The following is an 18,989-nucleotide window of genomic DNA, read 5'->3' as shown; positions in this document are numbered from 1 at the left end:
CAATATTACTGCAACAGCACAATTCAGTCTAACTGAACGACAGAAACATTTACCAACTTGGGTTATTTTCATAAGATTGGAGATATTGTACTGTGATGCTCACCAGGCACCGTGGGCTCTGAGTGAATACAGCAGTCATCATGTGATTGTGCTTTGTGGTCATCCAGACATGCACAGGGGATCAGCCAGTGGGATATATTCTTGGACTTGTAATCCTATACCTTTAGATGATGGATTCCACCAAAAGGTACAACAATCTGTTTACTCAACTTACACATCAGAAGAAGCAAAAATCACCATGAAAAAAGGGGCTGCAACTTCAGCATTCCACAAAAGTATAAAAAACTGCCACAATCTGACAAAGTTTGCTTGCAACTAAGGCAAGTCATGACCAAGACGAGTGTTTTGAATACCCAGTGGGGTTAGGGAGGATCCTTGAATAGAATGTTACAAAATGAGGAATACAAGAAGCTTTAAAATCTAACATCTATTATTCTAACTTTAATCCAACGCTCATAATGTTGCTTGAACATGCATCTCATATAGTTAACAGATCCTATGTTAAACTTCCAACACAGACACAATATGGCCCAATGGGCTCCTTCATAAACTTCCTATGTTTAAGTTGTACGGTTGTTGTACAGACTTACTTTTTTGCAAGATCCATAGTTGCCATCACACACAACTCTTTGTCTTCGTCTTTCAGGAGTGAAGGGGGAACCAAAGCGAATGTAGTGTTTAGGGGTTGTGCAAATATGTGGGTTGTGGCTCAGGCCTGGCAGCATGTTCAGTGTTGTTGCCAATACAGTAGGATCAGTTGTGATACGTAATGGTCGGTCATATGGGCATTCTGATCGCTCAACCTTGTCATTCAACCATTCTGTAACCAAATACTGAACCAAAAGATGGGGAAAAAGTTACAGCAAAAAGTAGTAAGTCATTTGAAGATTCCATACAAATTCTTAAGCTCCTAAAATGTATAATTTACCATGAGGCCTGTCACCAACGTATTTTGATCGAAACACTAAATTGTTGAATTCAGTCTAATTTGACATCTAAAAAGCAGCCAATTCCAATTTAACAGTAGGAAATTGGTTAGTCTTGATCACTAATTTTCTTAAGGTTTGATTTTAACTTGTATCAAAAAGGCATGAAGTACGAATAGGTGATTGAATTGAGCAACAGGTGCAATGCTAACAACCTAAATGGCAAAGAAATTAAGTTTTACAGTTATAATATGCATTATGGGGTTGGCCTATGACTAATGGAAGCTTCAAGTGGGTCCAACACCAATGCTGTTCGATTGTAAGGGACTGCCAGGAAAAAAACTGATCCATATAAAAGAAAAATAATTTGCAGCATCCAAGTTCCTAATTGGTGAGAAAGAATAGCAAATGTACTATAACTACCGGAAGGGTGTGGCTGCACTAGAGAGGATGCAGATTTACCAGGATGAACTGTCTCAGTTGGGAGGAGAGACTGGAGGGCTGGGTTTGTTTTCCTTATAGCGGGGGGGTCTGACTGAGGTGCACAAAATTATGAGAAGCATAGACAGAGTGGAACATGAGATTCCACGGTAGATGTTTCTAAGACCAGGGCATAAGTTTAAGGTGTAAAGTAAGTGGTTCAGAGGAGATTTGAGAAAAAAAATTCTCCCAAAAGGTGGTAGAAATATAGAATGTGCTACCTGAGGGATGGTACAGGCAGGTACCCTAGCACCATTTAAGAAGCATCTGGATGAGCACTTAAAATGCCACGGCATAGTAGGGTATGAAGAAAGTGAAAAATGGGATTAGTGCAGTTTGATATTTGTTGATCAGCAGTGAAATGGTGGGCCAAAGGGCCTGCTTCTCCTCTGCATGACTCTGCAACTCTATAACAATAAGGCACATTGTTTGATATGACTTTATCGCTAGGAAATATCAGGAAGGCTGGTCATTTGCACTCATGCTGGAATTATACCAGGTAAAGATAAATCTTTGTTGGTATTAAGATAAACAAGTTTAAAGAAAATGTCCAAATGTATCACTTTTAGAATCCTCAAAAGCACCGTTGAGCAGTCAAATACATTTCATGCATCTAAGCAAAACACTAATCAGGGAACTTATGGATTTTATTGATGAGATGAAAGAATATCATGCACATTAACATTCATAATTGCCATATATCAATTTGGTCACCAAATTACTTCAATACAAGATCAATTTTGGAATCATAATTTAAGAAACCTGTACAACTGAATTAAAAGTCTCAATTGTGCTTTAATAAAATAATAGATATGTGTAATTCATCAGGTTTTGGGGTGGTGGCAAATAAAATTTGTTAAACTGTCCAAAATTAAGGGAATCCAACTTTTTTCTATACATGTGATTGTGAACCTCTGGAACCTTTTACATTAAGCAGTCTAGGAGAGCGTGATCAGCCAGGTCACACTTACCCTTTTAGTTTTAGGATACTTGAGGTTGGTTCGATTTGTTTGGGAGGAAATAATAGTTCCCGACGTCGTCTCAACTCCTGGGGTTCCCACGCTTGTCACACCTTCTGCAGTTGTAGAGTCTGTCACAACAGCTCCTGTTGCTCCCTCCTCAACTGCTACAACCGGCGCTGGTTCTGCCTGGCTGCTTGCTTGTCGCTGTCGACGTAGTCGTTGTGCTGAACTGGAGCGATAGCGTGAGAACCGATTTTTGGGTCTGGGCTTGGTTGGTTTTGATGCAGGAGGTTTAGCAGGCTTCTCTGGAACTTGCTCCTATAAACAAAAAAATGTTCTTCAGGAAAACAGAATACGTCCTATAAGCTAAAAATTATTCACTGATGAATTTCTCATTGAAGTAATCTAAATGGGTGAACCAAGATAATCTAAGAGGAATTGTACTATCAAAGTGAGATTATTGGTAATATACTGAATAGACTATGAATATGATCAGTGACATCAAACTAAGAAAATAATAATAAAATAGAAGTGGCCTCCAGTCTTATACATTTTTTCAAAATGTGCGACACTCTCTTTCCTCCCCGACAACCTAGCCTTGACGTGGAGATGTCGATGTTGGACTGGGGTGGACAAAGTCAAAAGTCACATGACACCAGGTTATAGTCCAACAGATTCATTTAAAATCACAAACGTCCGGAGTGCCACTGCTTTGTCAGGTGAAGTCACTTCACCTGAGGAGCAGCGCTCCGAGAGCTTGTGATTTCAAATAAACCTGTTATTATAACCTGGTGTTGTAAGACTTTTAACCTTTTCCTTATGAAGCACCTCTCACAAGAAAAGCATAGACCAGTAATGGCCTTTCATCTGATTTATTTCTAACTTACAGCACTACAGAAAATTAGGAATTAAGCAGAACAGGGTGGAATGGAGACATTTTCCTAACTGCTTCAATGTACAGTCGGTTCTGATGTAATGTGTGTTTCTTCAACTCGAATTGGCTTTAACGTGATGGAAAAATTTAGACTGCTATTTGTAGAACGCAAACTTTCCTTACCTATATTAGCCATAATGCAATTCCGGCCCCAATAGTTTAAATGGCGCAGTTATTGTGCGATTTTCCTTATAATGCAAGATTGCACGAGAGCAGTACTATTACGTTATAACAGGACCGACTATACTGTACTACTATACCATAATTTAAATGCTGACTTAAGGACAATGTAGACTTCATTTGTAGACAGTGTAACTTCATTTCTGGGGTATGGATGTGAACCTAGAGAGTAATGGGATTGAACCAGAAAACGCATCAAACTCAGCTGGTGGTGAACACAAATTCTATTAATTTTAAAAACAGTTTACAATCACACTCAAAAGGCTTTTAAGATGGATGACAGCGAAATAAATACGCACACACATACACACACGAGCAAGAATGTCTGCACTGGACATGTCAGCGAGGCTGCCTGCATAAACATCACTCATTCTGAAGAATGTGAAGACAAATTTTCAAATGCTTGAATCTTTAGTGCTTGAAAAAGACTTCTAATGAATCTTTTAATACTAAAATAACAAGTGAATCACTAGGATTGGTACTCTTATATTATCAACTACTCTTTCTGAACTGTTCCTGATCAGCAAGAAAATTTAAAATACAATTCTTCCTAAAATATGAAGCTTTGAATGTACTGATCTTTCAGCATACCCCCATTGTTTTGTACAAATTTTATTTCCTTCCATTCCTTATGTATAATGCTAGGCATATTTCCCAACCATTGTCTTTTGAAATGGGAAATGATTACATTTGGCCTAATGACTACTTTGTGGCAGACAGTAAACAATCTCATCACCTTCAACCTGAAACAATTTCTCATAAGTATAATGGCATGTTTTGGTCGGAGGGGGTGTGCAGAGAGGTGGTGGTTGCTACTGGTGGTAGTAAGATGTGAAGAGAGAATCTTGGCTATGTTTTCAGTTGTGTAGTGGCCACACTTTGTTCACTCACTTACATGCCAATCTCACCAGATGTTACCAAGAAATCTTTTCAGTTTATCTCTGCAGTTTCTTTGGTAGACAGAAGGAAACTATGCTTTACTTTCATACATTTTAATACTTCTGCATCAGTACGTACAACGATGCCCATGCAAACGATCAAACTTCCTGACACTGTGATTAAAAATAAACCTTATGATAGAGGGTTTTGATAGTCAGCCATTGTTAGCGAGAATTTCCTAGCACATTTTTTAGAAACATGTGCCAGCATGGCACCTAATGGCTGATAACTGACACTACACAAATCGATCCATAAGAAAAAATCTTTAAATACTATCAATGATCTAGCCTCCACAACTCTGAGGTAGATATCTCCAAATATGTGCTACCCACTGGAAGGAATTCCTTCACAACTCAGTTTTAAATTAATATCTTCTTAGTCTGTAACTATGTCTCCCACGTTGAGATCTCCACACTTGGAACATTTTCTCAACATCTACATGTTATCTTAATTTTTTTCCCCTGAATTTCTATATGAAAATTAAATAAGGAACATTAAATACTGAATTTAATTTGTCTATTTTAATAGCAGGAAATACTCATCATATTTCCAACTCCTGATTTCAGTGAAAAAGACAGGAGTCAAATTTATATTTTCATTTTCTTTCAGATGAACAGCTCAGCATAAAGTCACTCAACGATTCCTTCAACTCAAGAAGTTTTTCTTTTATGTCCGTGCATAAAAAAGGGTGCAAGCAATGTTTTGACTCGTTAGTCTGCTTGTAAACCATATATCTCAAAACTTATTGGGTGTGTTTCTATGAAACCTGGCACACAGATAGGGCAAAGCCCAAGGGAGAACAGATGTAAACTTGGATAAAATGTAAACCCAGATCCTGGAATATTTTACTGGATTAACATAAAATTAACATTAGGAGGTAGATTTATTGTTTTAGAATGTTGCAGATTATTTCAGCTGTGTATGCATTTGTCCAAAATGTGAGCAGCTTTTTCAGAGCAGGTTCTGGATATGGGCTGATTTGAAGCCTCCCCAGTGAGATGGAAGATCCTAATGAAAATGCTGTTTTTCAGATTTCTGGTTTCAGAGCATCAACAAGGTAGGGAAAAGCCTCAAGGAAGTGATGTGATTGTAATCACACCCAGTTAACACAGCATGGTAGAGGTACGTACCCTATTTCTTCATTTATTTAAGAAAGTTAATTTATTTTTTTCTTCTCCTTACACACTTGTTACCAATTTCCAAATCAACTCTCTCAATATAGGAAATAGGAGCAGGAGTAGGCCATTCAGTCTTTCAAGCTGGTTTTGCCTTACATTACAATTATGGTTGATTTTCTACTTCAATTCTGTTGCCCATACTGTCACAAAAACCCTGAGTATCCAAAAATCTACTGCGTATTTTCTACAGAAAATGGTCCACTGTTGTGCTTCCACAAGCCCCTTGGGTAGAGAACTACAAAGATCTTTAACCATTTAAGTAATCTCTTATTTTAGCCTAAACAGTCCTGATTCTCAGACAGTTACTCACTATTTCTAGACACCCCAGCAAAGGCAAATATCCTGGCAATATTTACACCATCATGTCATTTTAAGAATTTCATATATTTCAATGAGATTAGCAATCAAGTTTTCCAAAATCCAGGGAATGTAATCTCAGTGTACTCGATCTTTCCACCCAGACAATCCTCTTAGCCCAGTGAACTCATCGCACGCCCTCCCTCTAAACCAGGTATGTGCATAATTTTAGAATGCCCATTCAGAAAGCCTTATATAAATTGTTAGCTAAGGATTTTGAGAAAGTGATGGTGTCATGGTATTCCAGAACCCAGGCTAATGTTCTGGGGTCATGGGCTCAAATCCCAAAAATCTGGAATTAAAAAACTAACCTAATGGCAGCACTGCTGATAGTTGTAAAACCCCATCTGTTTTACTGATGTCCTTTAGTGAAGGAAATCTGCCATCCTTACCTGGTCTAGTCTAAATATGACTCCAGATGTTCAAAAATACAATTAATTCTTAATTGACCTTAATATGGCCTAGCAAACCACTCAGGTCAACAACAATTAAGGATGGGCAATAATTAATGGCCTAACCAGTAATAACCACATCCCAGAACCAATGGAACATGGCAAAATAAAATTTCTGGTCCACTCAGCCCTCCTAAAGGCACAACCATATGCATGACATGAATGCTGTGCTGTAACAAGATATCAGTCAGCAGATAGCTTTTGTGATATCTGATTTTTCCTCTCTTTCCTGGGAAATGTACCAGGTATCTATTTCAATTATCATTTAAAAGGCTCATTTTCACATGTACCACCAAATATCGAGAAATTTTTTAAACAGCCAAAGTCTGAGAACTATAACATAGACTCACGTGTAACATTAGAAATTTAAGAGGCTCTCGCCTAAAAAGGTTATATCCATCCTCAGGTGTGTCACTTTAGGGGAGCAATTTTTAAATGGACTACAGATCCAAAGGCAGCATCATAGTAGAGAATTTCGAATGGCTTCCATCTAGATTTGATTACTGTTCACATTCAGTGCAACAAGGAAGGTTGTCAAATGTTAAGTTCATCCTCCCAAGTTAAAAGACACATCAAAAGTTAAACTAGTATCAGTATTTTTTTGACAGATTTATTGTATGTTACTTAAATAACTTGGTTTGTTAGACTACCCAAGTCACTGATGCACCGCTTCATTTTTGAGAGTTTTTAGACAAGTGCTGGTTGAACATCATCTGCTACAAACATGACAATTGTATTTCTACTTGACATTTCTGGCATGCCAGTAAAAAGTTTAGAACAGCACTTCAAACACTAACCAGATAACTTATCCAGATCTGAAGCAGATGGCAAGCCTCTCAGGTTGTCTTCCCAATCTAATTTTATATGCTTATTTTAATAAAACACATAACGATGTTTGTAGCTCCATTGTTTGAAAAATGAAAATCATTCTTGACACACCAATGAACTGACACTGGGATATTTTCGAGCAGGTACTAGCAATCTAGGATGTACAATTACCAAGTACATTGCACGTCTAGAGATGTGAACATTTCCTCAACCAATTTCCTTCCCCTAAAGTAAATACATCTGTAAACAGTACATGTCACAAAAACATGTCACATCAAGGGAGCTTGGAAATGTATTACTGCCTCTCAGTGTGATTTAGACTGACAGAAACTACTGCTTTACTTCTGCTGGAGAGGGGAAGAGCAAGACCACCTTGCTAGGCCATTTTCAACTGACTAAACTCCAAACAACAAAGCATGTTCGCTTGTTCTCTTCCCAAACTGCAAGCGCCTGAGCAAAGCCCATACACAATGAAGCACAGAACACCACTAAACAATTAGCACCAAAAATTCCTAACTTTCTCCTCTCCATGATGCAGCAATAGCACTAATAACCATTCTTGTGCTTCTTTGGCCCATTTGCCATTTAAATTCTCTGCTTACCCCTAGCTGTGAAGTTCGCCGTGTGTTTACCCCTGTAAGCTGTGGTGGTTTTGCCCCATTGGGCGGCGGTTCTTCTGCTGCAGGCTCCAGTTTCACCTCCTCCACATCTGTGGTTGGAGTCTCCGGGTTGACATCGACACCAGGCTGACTAGCACTGCGCTCAACCACCTGTTCACGCCTTCTCTTTCTCTTCTCTAAGTTTTCAAATACCTGCATGATGGCTTCCATCTTCCGCTGCTCCCGCGACTGTGAACAATGAGCGTCAAAGAAAACAAAAAACATAAACAAACCACGCAGAGGATCAAAATCTTACCTTCAACAACTTATTTCCTCTCCTACCTCTTCATGTGCAAACACAGTGTTCAATTCCTAGGTGTCAAACCATTTGTCTGTATCACCACACTTATAAAATCATAAGCACCCTAGCTTACAGTATTGCTGGCAAAGTATTCTTTCTACCATCCTTTTCTTGTCAATATCACTATGTCACTATATTTTTCGGAATCAATTCTAGCTTATTGCGGCTGCAACAAAAACAAAGTGCACTCAAAAAAAGATAAAAATATTTCTTCCCCCTTCCAACTTGAAACAGCAAGTACACCCACTGAAATACCAGACTTATTTTTTTGTTTGATTGGCCCCAAAGATTGCATATTTCACATTTCAAGCAGTAGAACTGTGCCAATTCCAACATACAGTTTTCTAAGGAGTTAAAGCTCTTCTTTCCACGAAAGTTCAAGAGGCTAACGCGCCATATCCATTTACAGTGGCATTCCCAAGCGGTAAGCACGCTATGTTCTGTCCAATCTGGCACTCTCAAGTGGCAAATTCTCCATGCAGATCAAATTCTCAATACTTCAAAATTTTGAGATACAAGATCCGCCAAATTGTGCCGAAGATTGGATTCTGGACTCTTGTGGGCTCTCTGAAATTTGTAACCTCGATGAAATCCTGAGACCTTGACTGCTCTCTAGAGTTTATTATGTTTTAATTTATCTAAAATCAAAGGTTTTTCACTTGACATGTATAGCAAAGGTTACGAGCACAACAATGTACATTATTAAGTTTTTAAAGTGGTTGAAGGGGTCAAGTCTATAAAGATCATATAAAGAGGAATAGTCTTCAAACAAGCATATCTAATAAGGTTGGTTGAAAATGCAGACCTAATATATGGCAGTAAATGGCTGTTGATAGTATCTTACAAAGCTGCACCATTCAAAGATATCAATTAAATACAAACTGGGATTAAACAGCAACAGGTTAGTTTATCCAGCTCTGTGCTTTGCAACCTTCTGCACATTTTAAGGGAAAACAATCCCTTAGATCTTGCATTGGTTGTACAACATGTCACACTGTGGGACTCCAATGTGACCAAGAGGGATTTTAAATATGATACAGGAGCTGGGTTTTCATGTTGTCAAATGACAAAGTTTTTTTTTAAAATGTATTTTTTTTTGATGTAGGAGCAGAAGGCCATTCGGCCCACTGAGTCCACTTTGCCATTCAATGAGATCATGGCTAATCTGCTAATCATTAACTCAAATACGATAGATGGACAGGAAGGTTATGTCTATCTAGAAAATCCATCTATCTTGGCCTTCACTGTACTTAACGACTCAGATCTGACTGGTCTCAATGGTAAAGAATTCCACAGATTCACAAAACCTTAAAGAAGAAAACTTCTCTGTTACCAGATCCAGAACAGCCTGATCCTGGGTTGGATCCACAACATATTGTTCGAGGAAACTATCCCAAACACACGCTGTGAATTTTTCCTTGCGTCTACTTCTGCCAATTTAATTTTCCTAATCTACATGAAGATTAAAGTCACCCATAATTAACATAATCATATCAGTATATATAAAAAAATTCTAATGGTGTATCAATCTAGTATTTATTATGTCATGATACATCAGGTTGAAATTAACACATCTTCATATATACAATGATATACAGATGATGCTCGCCAGAGGCAAACTGCCCCTGCACACCCCAGGACTGAGGTGTGATTGTTAATCTCTCTCTTGAATAGATACAACACGTTTACAAAGGAATTAATAAAGCTTTAATGATCTGCACATATCCTGCCGATTATTAATAAACCTATTTAATACCTTTACCAGTTCAGGAGCGGTAAATTGAGTTGACCATAGGGGGCAATTCCCCAGTAGATGCTGATTTCCCAAAGCTGGACAGAAAAGGAAATCAGTTGAGATTTAGGAGTGTGAGGCTGGAAAAGCACAGCAGGTAAGACAGTAGAGGAGCAGGAAAGTCAAAGTTTCGTGCCAAAACCCTTTGTCAGGATGTTTCAGGCCTGATGAAGGGTTTCAGCCCAAAATGGTGATTTTCCTGCTCCTCTGATGCTGTCTGACCTGCTGTGCTTTTCCAACCTCATACCTATAGACTCTGGCTTCCAGTATTTGCAGTCCTTATTGTCTCCGAGATTTACGTAAAGGTTGGCTACGTGTATGGTAGCTGTAGGTGGGAATAATGACTGGCATTAGGAAATTAATGAGAATAGAAAATAACTTCATAGAATTATATAGCAACAATAGTCAGTTGATCCATTTACCTATGGTAATTAATTAGTTTGATACTCTTGGTTTTGTCCCATTGCTCTATATCTTTTACTTTAGAACATAATATCCAAGTCTTGATTCAAAGTTACTATTGCATCTGCTTCAAGTACCCTTTTATAAAATGCATTCCAGTCATAACAACATGCTGCATGAGAAACCTTAAATCTGTGTCCTCTAGATATTGATCCTACAACTTGAAGAAACGACCAGTCTCTTCCCTACCTACTAATCAAAATCCATCAATTTATTTTGGCTGTGTCTTTAAAGGGGAAAAATTGTTTTTTTTAAGATAGGAAATCAGCAACTGAAGAGATCGATTTCTCATTTAAAAACCTGTTTGTCTCTTGATCTATTTCCTATTTCCAGATTTCCCATATCTGCAGTATTTTACCTTTGAATTAGACAGATCAATTCAGCTAACAATCAGCGTAAATGATACATAATCGAATGAAATGCCTCAAGACAGCTACAGCTAAATACAATAACCAAAAGCGGGGGAAAAATGTATCTACCTCTGGAGCAGGCAGTCATGTTTCCAATGCATCATCTATTCATGCAGCAGCAAACATCACCTGCAAACAGCAGCTCAACGTCCCATTGGCAAGATCAGGATGGACCTATTTGCTATAGACCTATTAAACTACACATAGCATGTGTAAAGAACAGCAGAACTGGATTATATTAAACATAAGGCGGGATTCTAATCACATTAGTAGCTGCAATTTTTTCTGGAAGGGGGCAAGCAGGGAGAGAATACAAAGCAAGTTAAAAACGGCCAGAGTTTAGCAGTAGGATAGTTGTGGTTCTGGACTCTCATTCCAGAGTTTCAATTCAAATCCTACAATCACATGGGAAACTTAATACAATAAAATTCATAGAATCTATAGAATTCCTACAGTGTGGAAACAGGCCATTCAGCCCAACAAGTCCATATTGACTCTCCAAAGAGCATCCCACCCAAATCCCTACCCTATCACTGTAACCCTGCATTTCCCATGGCTAATCCACCTAACTTACACATCCCTGAACACTACAGGCAATTTAACATGACTAATCCACCTTACTTGCACATCTTTGGACTGTGGGAGGAAACCTACGCAGACACACGGAGAATGTGCAAACTCCACACAGACAGGTGCCCAAGGCTGGAATTGAATCCGGGTCCCTGGCACCGTAAGGCAGCAGTGCTAACCACTGAGCCACTGTGCCACCCCCAAGTCTTTCAACTTATGATCTAACATCAAGGGAAAATGATGAAGAAAGTTGTCAAGATCACATCCTTCAGAAAAGGAATGCAACTCTAGTCCAATAATATTTGGCCAATTTTTATTATCTTCTGAAGTAGCCTAATAGACACCCACCACTGTCACAGGACAATTAGGGATAGATAATTAACAGTGTTCCAGTGTTGCTCACATCTAAAAAGGTAAAGTAACTACAGTTCTACTGGACCATAAGGCCACTCTCTCATGACAGAGACACATGACCGATGGTGATTTTAACCCAAGCATCACCACACCTCAGGCAAAGGGACAGGTTGAGAAGTAGAAAGATGCTATTGGCATTACTCTGCAGACCACCCATCCAGCCAACTGAGCTAATAAATAAAAAACAGAAATGGGTTTATAGGATCGTGTCTGGGTATAGGCTGAGGGGTTCCAGGTCTTCCAATGAGCCACAATAGATAGATCAGTTATGTTTTGATTGGCATCTAAATCAGTCAGTCAATCTGTTTAAATATGTTTGCTTAACTGAATTAAATGCACTAACAACCGGCATTAAAATCCATGTTGAAAGTGACATAACAAACTAATCGATCTAGCCTATTTATCACAGTTAGATCCATGTTGTCGGTGTCAACATGGATACAAATCCATATACATCAGATATTGTTTCAGCTATATAAACACACCCATCAGTTAAGCTCCTGTGCTGATCAACTACACATATTCAAAAAGACACAGCCTTTTGCTGAAAACTTTTCCAGTAATGTCAGGGATCATCAGGTGTGATTCTCTCAACTGAACTCCCTGTTATTTCTCCTGCTGACACATTGTTTTCCCTGTGAAAACACATTCTCTATCCTTTCTCCAATACGTGATAATCTCAGCTATGCAAACCCATTTTTCTCTCTGCAAAACACAGCCCCTTGTACAAGCACTCTGATCTTTCTTTCCCCATAGCTGATGATTATCCTACTTAGGAACATATTATTCCCTCCAATCCTTTGCTCACACACAGCTTCACAAAACAAATGCACCATTTTCCTGCCTGCGCCTAGTTTGCCTGCGGTCAAAGTATTTTCTGCTGTACTGCGCTGCTAAGTCCATGACATCCGGGTGCATGACTTCTAGCTGCTAAGACATTCCTTGCCTGCACATTATGACTGCCTGTCACTTACCAGTTTACTTTGTGCTATTGCACGGAGCTGTTCATCCATTTCTGACTCGTTTTCTTCTTCTACTTTTAATCGATCTCCTTCTCCAGGCCCTTCCTGTTTAAAGAAAATGAAGTCAGTGCAGTGAATAGTATTGTACATAAAAGCCTGCACCCCAATTATTATACATTGATATGATGTAGTTCAATGTCATCTGTGAAATATAAACTAATACTTTACTGCCCACAATGACATCACTTTTGTCACAGCCCTTCCTTGTGACATCATAAAACAATTCAACTACCTACATTATTAAACTTTGCCTGAAACAAGTGCCTGCCTTTTCATGAATATCTGATATATAAACAAAATAGCACTTTGATGAGCAGGGATTAACTTTTAAATGTAACGCTATAAGTTGCAGGCATTCTTTTCAAATGCCAGAAAAAGTGCTTTAGGTTGCAAGCTTTTGCGTTATGCGCTCTAACCCCTGAGATAAATCCACATTCTTTGCTATTTTCCTCCACAGGATATATATGTTTACCAGGTATAATTTTGATCAAATTTATTTAACTAATTTCTGAATAATAAATGTGATTACAAAGGTTTTGTTGCGTTGAGTCCACTCGCTGAATAATTAAGTCCACACAGTTCCCAACATTGTTCAAATTGGTGTAATTGGAAGTAACTTGTTTTTACTAAAAATGATTTAAGCTCGAGGCTGATCACCAAGTCAAACATTCTGAAGGTGTTTCAACATCAAGCAATATCATTATCAGAGATAACCCTTACCTTTGCAACTTTTTTTTGTAATGGAATGAGATTTGTACAGTATAATGGATCGCAGAAATTTGGTTACGACAGCTAACGATGAGCATATTCTAACACTTCATTTTAGATGCATGATAGGACAACAGATATTCAAATAAATTCATAAAGACACGGTTGAGTGTATGTTTTGGGTAACTCAATGTTATTGCAACATCATATTACATTTTCTTCTTTCAATGCAAAGGTTTTACTTCCTTTTCATCCAAACATAGAAGGTTGTTGCACTTACAAGCAGGTTCACAAACCAACTAAGGACCACTGTGTTAACACGTGTGCCTCCCAATTAATCTACAACTAAGATCCAGACCAATTCCTCGACTTTGTCCGGAAAGAAAGAGGAGCTTCAAGTCACTCATTTAACAAGAATGGACAGGAAACATGCATTCACACCTAGTTTGCAAATTTCCACTTTGAGATCCTACAGAGATGCCCGATATGTGATACCTAGGTGGTGTTAGCCCATATCTTACTTTCCGACACATGACCTGAATTATAACAGGCAGCTCTTCATCATAAAAGTGACAGTACATGTATCCACACAGGAGCTATCTTTCTAACAGCCTAAAACTTTGTTGAAGGTCTTGGAGGGAACTGCCATTCAATCTGAGCTGCTCCACCAAAGTCCCTACCCATGTGTTATCAATTTCAATGACATACTGTTGTTGTAGAGGAGGATCTGCACACTAAATTTATTAAGTGGGAGGGACATACTGAGTGGCAGTGGATTGGACCGAGGAGAGACCTCATCGCATTCACAGGTGCATTTAAAACCTTCTATGGCAGTGGAAAGTGCAAGGATATCCTCCTACTATTAATAAAAACAATTTGATGATGATTCATAATTTAACTTTCATTCACATACGTATAAGTGACTGTGGGTCTTTGGTACAGGTGATGCCTCTGTCTGAAGAAAGCACTTGAGCTATCTGGTCACACTAGGTTATCCAGTGTCATTCCATAGGTTCAGTTCAAAACAGTCGTAAGTTCAAATCACAAGCATATTATATGCAACCCTGAAACATGATTCTGTGATAATCATATCATCCCTAAGCATAAAATGTGTTTTCTTGTGCATTTCACAATATCACTTGCATTACATCAGATACATGAAACAAATGGGTTAATGGCAGGATTCTTGGCAGTGCGGAGGAACAGAGAGATCTTGAGGTCCACGTCCATAGATCCCTCAAAGTTGCTAACCAAGTTGATAGGGCTGTTAAGAAGGCGTATGGTGTGTGGCTTGCATTGGCAGGGGAACTGAGTTTAAGAGCCGTGAGGTTATGCTGCAGCTCTATAAAACCCTGGTTAGACCACACTTGGAATATTGTGTTCAGTTCTGATCACCTCATTATAGTAAGGATGTGGAAGCTTTAGAGAGGGTGCAGAGAAGATTTACCAGGATGCTGCCTGGACTGGAAGGCAGGTCTTATGAGGAAAGGTTGAGGGAGCTAGGGCTTTTTTCATTGGAGAGAAGAAAGATGAGAGGTGACTTGATAGAGGTGTACAAGATGATGAGAGTCATAGAATGGAATGCCAGAGACTTTTTCCCAGGGTGGAAAAGACTATTACAAGGGGGCATAATTTTAAGGTGATTGGTGGAAGGTATAGGGGAGATGTCAGTGGTAGCTGGTGGGTGCGTGGAATGCGCTGCCGGCAGTGATAATGGAGTCAGATACGTTAGGCACATTTAAGCGACTCTGGATAGGCACATGGAGGATAGTGAAATGTAGGGTATGCAGGGTAGTTTGATCTTAGAGTAGGATAATAGGTCGGCACAACATCGTCGGTACAACTGTGCTGTTCTATGTTGTAAATGGAGTAACTGGGATTTTGAGACACACTGATATGTAGAAGTCAACAGAACTTCAAGCCAAATAGTATTTCATATCAATCCTGCTAAATCTGCAGTGTTAGTTGGTTGTGCATACAGGAGGAGGAAAAATATAACATTGAAATGTTCCAGATCATTAGCTGAGCACCAAAAAAAACCCTGAACTAGCTTAAGCTGATAGAGCTTGATATTACTTTCAGTATGTGAACTTGTTAGAAAAATTAATAGGTTGCTTCATACATCAGACTTCTTTTAAAATGCTGTTTACATTTTTCTTTCCTCTAGTATTTTGCTCCTGTGCAATTCTTTTGCTGTTTTCAACTTTGCTGGTGAATTATACCCTTCACCTTCTTTCAATTTATGGGGTAAAAAAGCTAACATGATTTAGTTTATCAGCGATTGAGATGCATTTGTAAGTGGGCAAGAGCACAATTTTGCTAATTATATGTGCCTCATGTGCATCTGGAGAAAACTGTAACATGGCGGTTTTCTTCTGTTAACGTCTGTATATGCTTACCTCACTGTCACTTGCTGGGATTTGTACAGGTAACTCCTGTTGGTCTTTGGATTCTGCTGGCTCCTCCTGCTGTTGGTTGCTATTTTCATCAGAAGCTTGATTGAGCTCTGACTCCATTTCCCATTCTTTTCGTCTGGCTTTTCTCCGCCGCGTCTCTGCACCTACTGGGGACTCCATTGATCCTTGGTTATGTTTCTGTACTGGACAATTCTGGTTTCCCTTATGACACGCACAGTCAACTTTATATTTACTATGATGAAGTGAATAATATAAAAACTTAATTATATATTATATTAACCCTTTCGGTTTTATTTTGATTATCACAAGTAGAAAATAAATTCAACTAATTTTCCCTAAATGCACATTATACATAAGCTCACAAAGCTGTGAAATGCATAGGAAAAGTAGGCAAATCCAAATTTCATGCAAGATACTATGTGCTATTCAAGGGGGATTACCTAATCCCAGAAAAGTTCAGAGTTCATATGGTTAGATCTGAGGAAGTCTCAGGGTAAGAATATTCTAATAACTCAAGACAATCAGGTACTAACAAATAATAATCATTAACCGTTTGACCCCCAAACACCTCCCATCCCTTCTTCTGGCTGTTGAAGCATCCCTACCAAGTTACTGAAACTATTCCTGATTTAGAAAGTTAGCCCATTCCAAGATTTTTCTGGTCTGAGCCTCCTTGCCTCTACCACCCCTTCACCCTGGCATATCCTCCGTCCCGCACAAGAAAGATTTTGCTAAGTGCTGCTTTTCCCCTCCTCTCTTCCTCTTTCCCCATCGTCTCCAGTCACTCCCCTGGTCTCAAACGTTAAACAACGGTTTGTACCCTATTTGAATCATGTACCACTAACTAGTCTTTCTAAAAAATGACTAGCATAAGCACCAAGCCTTTTCTGTACAACAGTGGTTCTGATAAAGCTGATTTTACTTACCAGCTGCTGTATTCATAATCAAAGCCAATGGTCACCTCATTGTCCTTTGGGATGTTTGTGATGGCATATATACAAAGGTGGATCATCCCATCAGCAATCATGTGCCGCACCTAGGGGACACAGTATTCATGTTGTAGCTCGTTTCTTTCTCTCTTATGAATCTTAACTAGGTCAAACCCAATTTATCCCATTTGCTGCCTTCACATTTTTGTACAGTTTTTCTCGGTTAGCTGAATTTGTGCCAAGGGGTTACCAATGTAAGAATATAAATAGGGGCTATAATTCTCGCCAAAAACACTGATTAAACTTGAGTAACTATCATAAAAAAATTATGCAACCATGGGGGTGGTGGTTGAGGAGGGGTGATGGGGAAGATTGTCAGTGGTGTAATGTCAATGTTACTGAGCTCATAATCTGGAGACTAATGCTCTGAGGATGCAGGTTCAAATCTGGTTTGCTAGTATCCCTTCAAGAAGACAATCTGCCAACCTTAGATGGTCTGACCTAACTGCAACTCAGGACCCACAAAAATGTGTTTCACTCTTCATTTCCCTCAAAAATGGCCTGGCAAGTTATAAAGGTAAAGGTAAAGTTGCCATACTCCCAGAGGACCAAAGGGCTGCTCTGCTATTAAAGAGGTATATCTTTTTAACCTGAGGGCTACCACACTTCAGGCGAGGTCAGGAAGGCAAGACCTTCATGATGATCTCACTCAGAACAGGAATTGAACTCGTCCTGTTGGCGTCACTCTGCATTAAAAACTAGCCACCCAGCTAACTAAGCTAACTGATTCTGTGGTGATTATGCTACTGGATGTTGGTATAAAGTTAAACAACTTTAACAAAGACATTACATTACCAGGGATTTTATTTTAATTCCCATGATGTTTTCAAATACTGAATATGTTGTCACTGGAGGATTATAGTGCAATTTATGTTAAAAAGTGCTATGTCAGTTAAATCTGACTGTCAAAGAGCTTTAGAAAAACAGAACAGTACACAATGAGACTTACAGATTCCAGTGACCGTTAGCACCAAATACAGCAAATGATTCAGATGATTTTTGAGAGCTTAGAACAAGATGTCTGTCTACAATAAACTTTGAAAGATGGAAGAATTATTTTGAATGACGAGTCTGCTGAATGGAGGAGCAAGCACAGGTCCTGCTCAAAACTATATGAACAAGAGGCACGGTGCATTCAGTCAGCCAGTTAGCTTGATCTAGAAGAAAGCCTAACCTTGGGAAATGCAAGTTCATTCATCTGAAACCCTGATCTGATTTAATTCCAACGGATGATCAAAAAATTTTAAACAAGATTGTTCGATAAAAAGATAGTTTTGCTAATTTGCATTGTTTTCCTTCTGTTGAATTAATTAAACCAAGATGAGATTTGCTTTGCATTTTTTTTAGAACTGCTGTCTATAAAACAAAGTAGATTAACAATTTGTTTATGGTGCCTTTTAACTACAGTATGTCTGTCTATCTAGAGAAAAATAAGTAGAGTGCTATGAGTCACAGGTGAAGCCACATTACCTGTTCTGATCATTCAGGGCTCTTTCAGTTACGTCTCTGGGATACATCATTTTTAATATTCATTCATTGAACATGGGTTTCACTGGCATGGCCAGCATTTACTATACATCTCTAATTGCTTGAGAAAATGCATGATCAGACAATGGGCATGTGACAGGTGGTTAAACCTGAATTCACATAAAATCTGCAATAAATAAAAGCTAGCCTAATTGTGATCATGTAAGCACTACTAATTGTCATTAAAAACCTCTCTGATTCACTAATGTCATTTTGGTGAAGGAAATCTGCCATCTTTACCTGGTCTGGCGTATATGCAACTCCAGACTATAGTTGAGTCTTAAATGTCTTCTGGGCAATTATGGATAGGCGATAAGTGCTGGCCTAACCAGTAACATGCAGATCCCAAGACAACAAGGTGTAGAGCTGGATGAACACAGCAGGCCAAGCAGCATCAGAGGAGCAGGAAAGGGTCTAGACCC

General features: G+C 38.8%; 1 protein-coding gene across 1 annotated transcript in view; it reads right to left on the bottom strand.

Moving 5' to 3' along the window:
- Positions 1–620: 620 nt before the first annotated feature.
- The window catches only part of setd5 (SET domain containing 5), a 74,349-nt gene continuing 55,980 nt past the window's right edge, over positions 621–18,989 (bottom strand). Inside the window, exons 12-17 of the mRNA XM_048606695.1 lie at positions 16,978–17,087; positions 16,034–16,283; positions 12,879–12,971; positions 7,899–8,144; positions 2,438–2,746; positions 621–893 (exon numbers count right to left, since the gene is read on the bottom strand). Of these exons, the coding sequence (XP_048462652.1) occupies positions 621–893; positions 2,438–2,746; positions 7,899–8,144; positions 12,879–12,971; positions 16,034–16,283; positions 16,978–17,087 (1,281 nt within the window). The remainder of the gene's footprint in view (positions 894–2,437; positions 2,747–7,898; positions 8,145–12,878; positions 12,972–16,033; positions 16,284–16,977; positions 17,088–18,989) is intronic.

The sequence above is a fragment of the Rhincodon typus genome, chromosome 16, assembly GCF_021869965.1.
Source record: "Rhincodon typus isolate 14 chromosome 16, sRhiTyp1.1, whole genome shotgun sequence".
NCBI lineage: Eukaryota > Metazoa > Chordata > Chondrichthyes > Orectolobiformes > Rhincodontidae > Rhincodon > Rhincodon typus.
The sequence above is the reverse complement of the archived record's forward strand: the minus strand, read 5'-3'. Positions and strand labels throughout refer to the sequence as shown.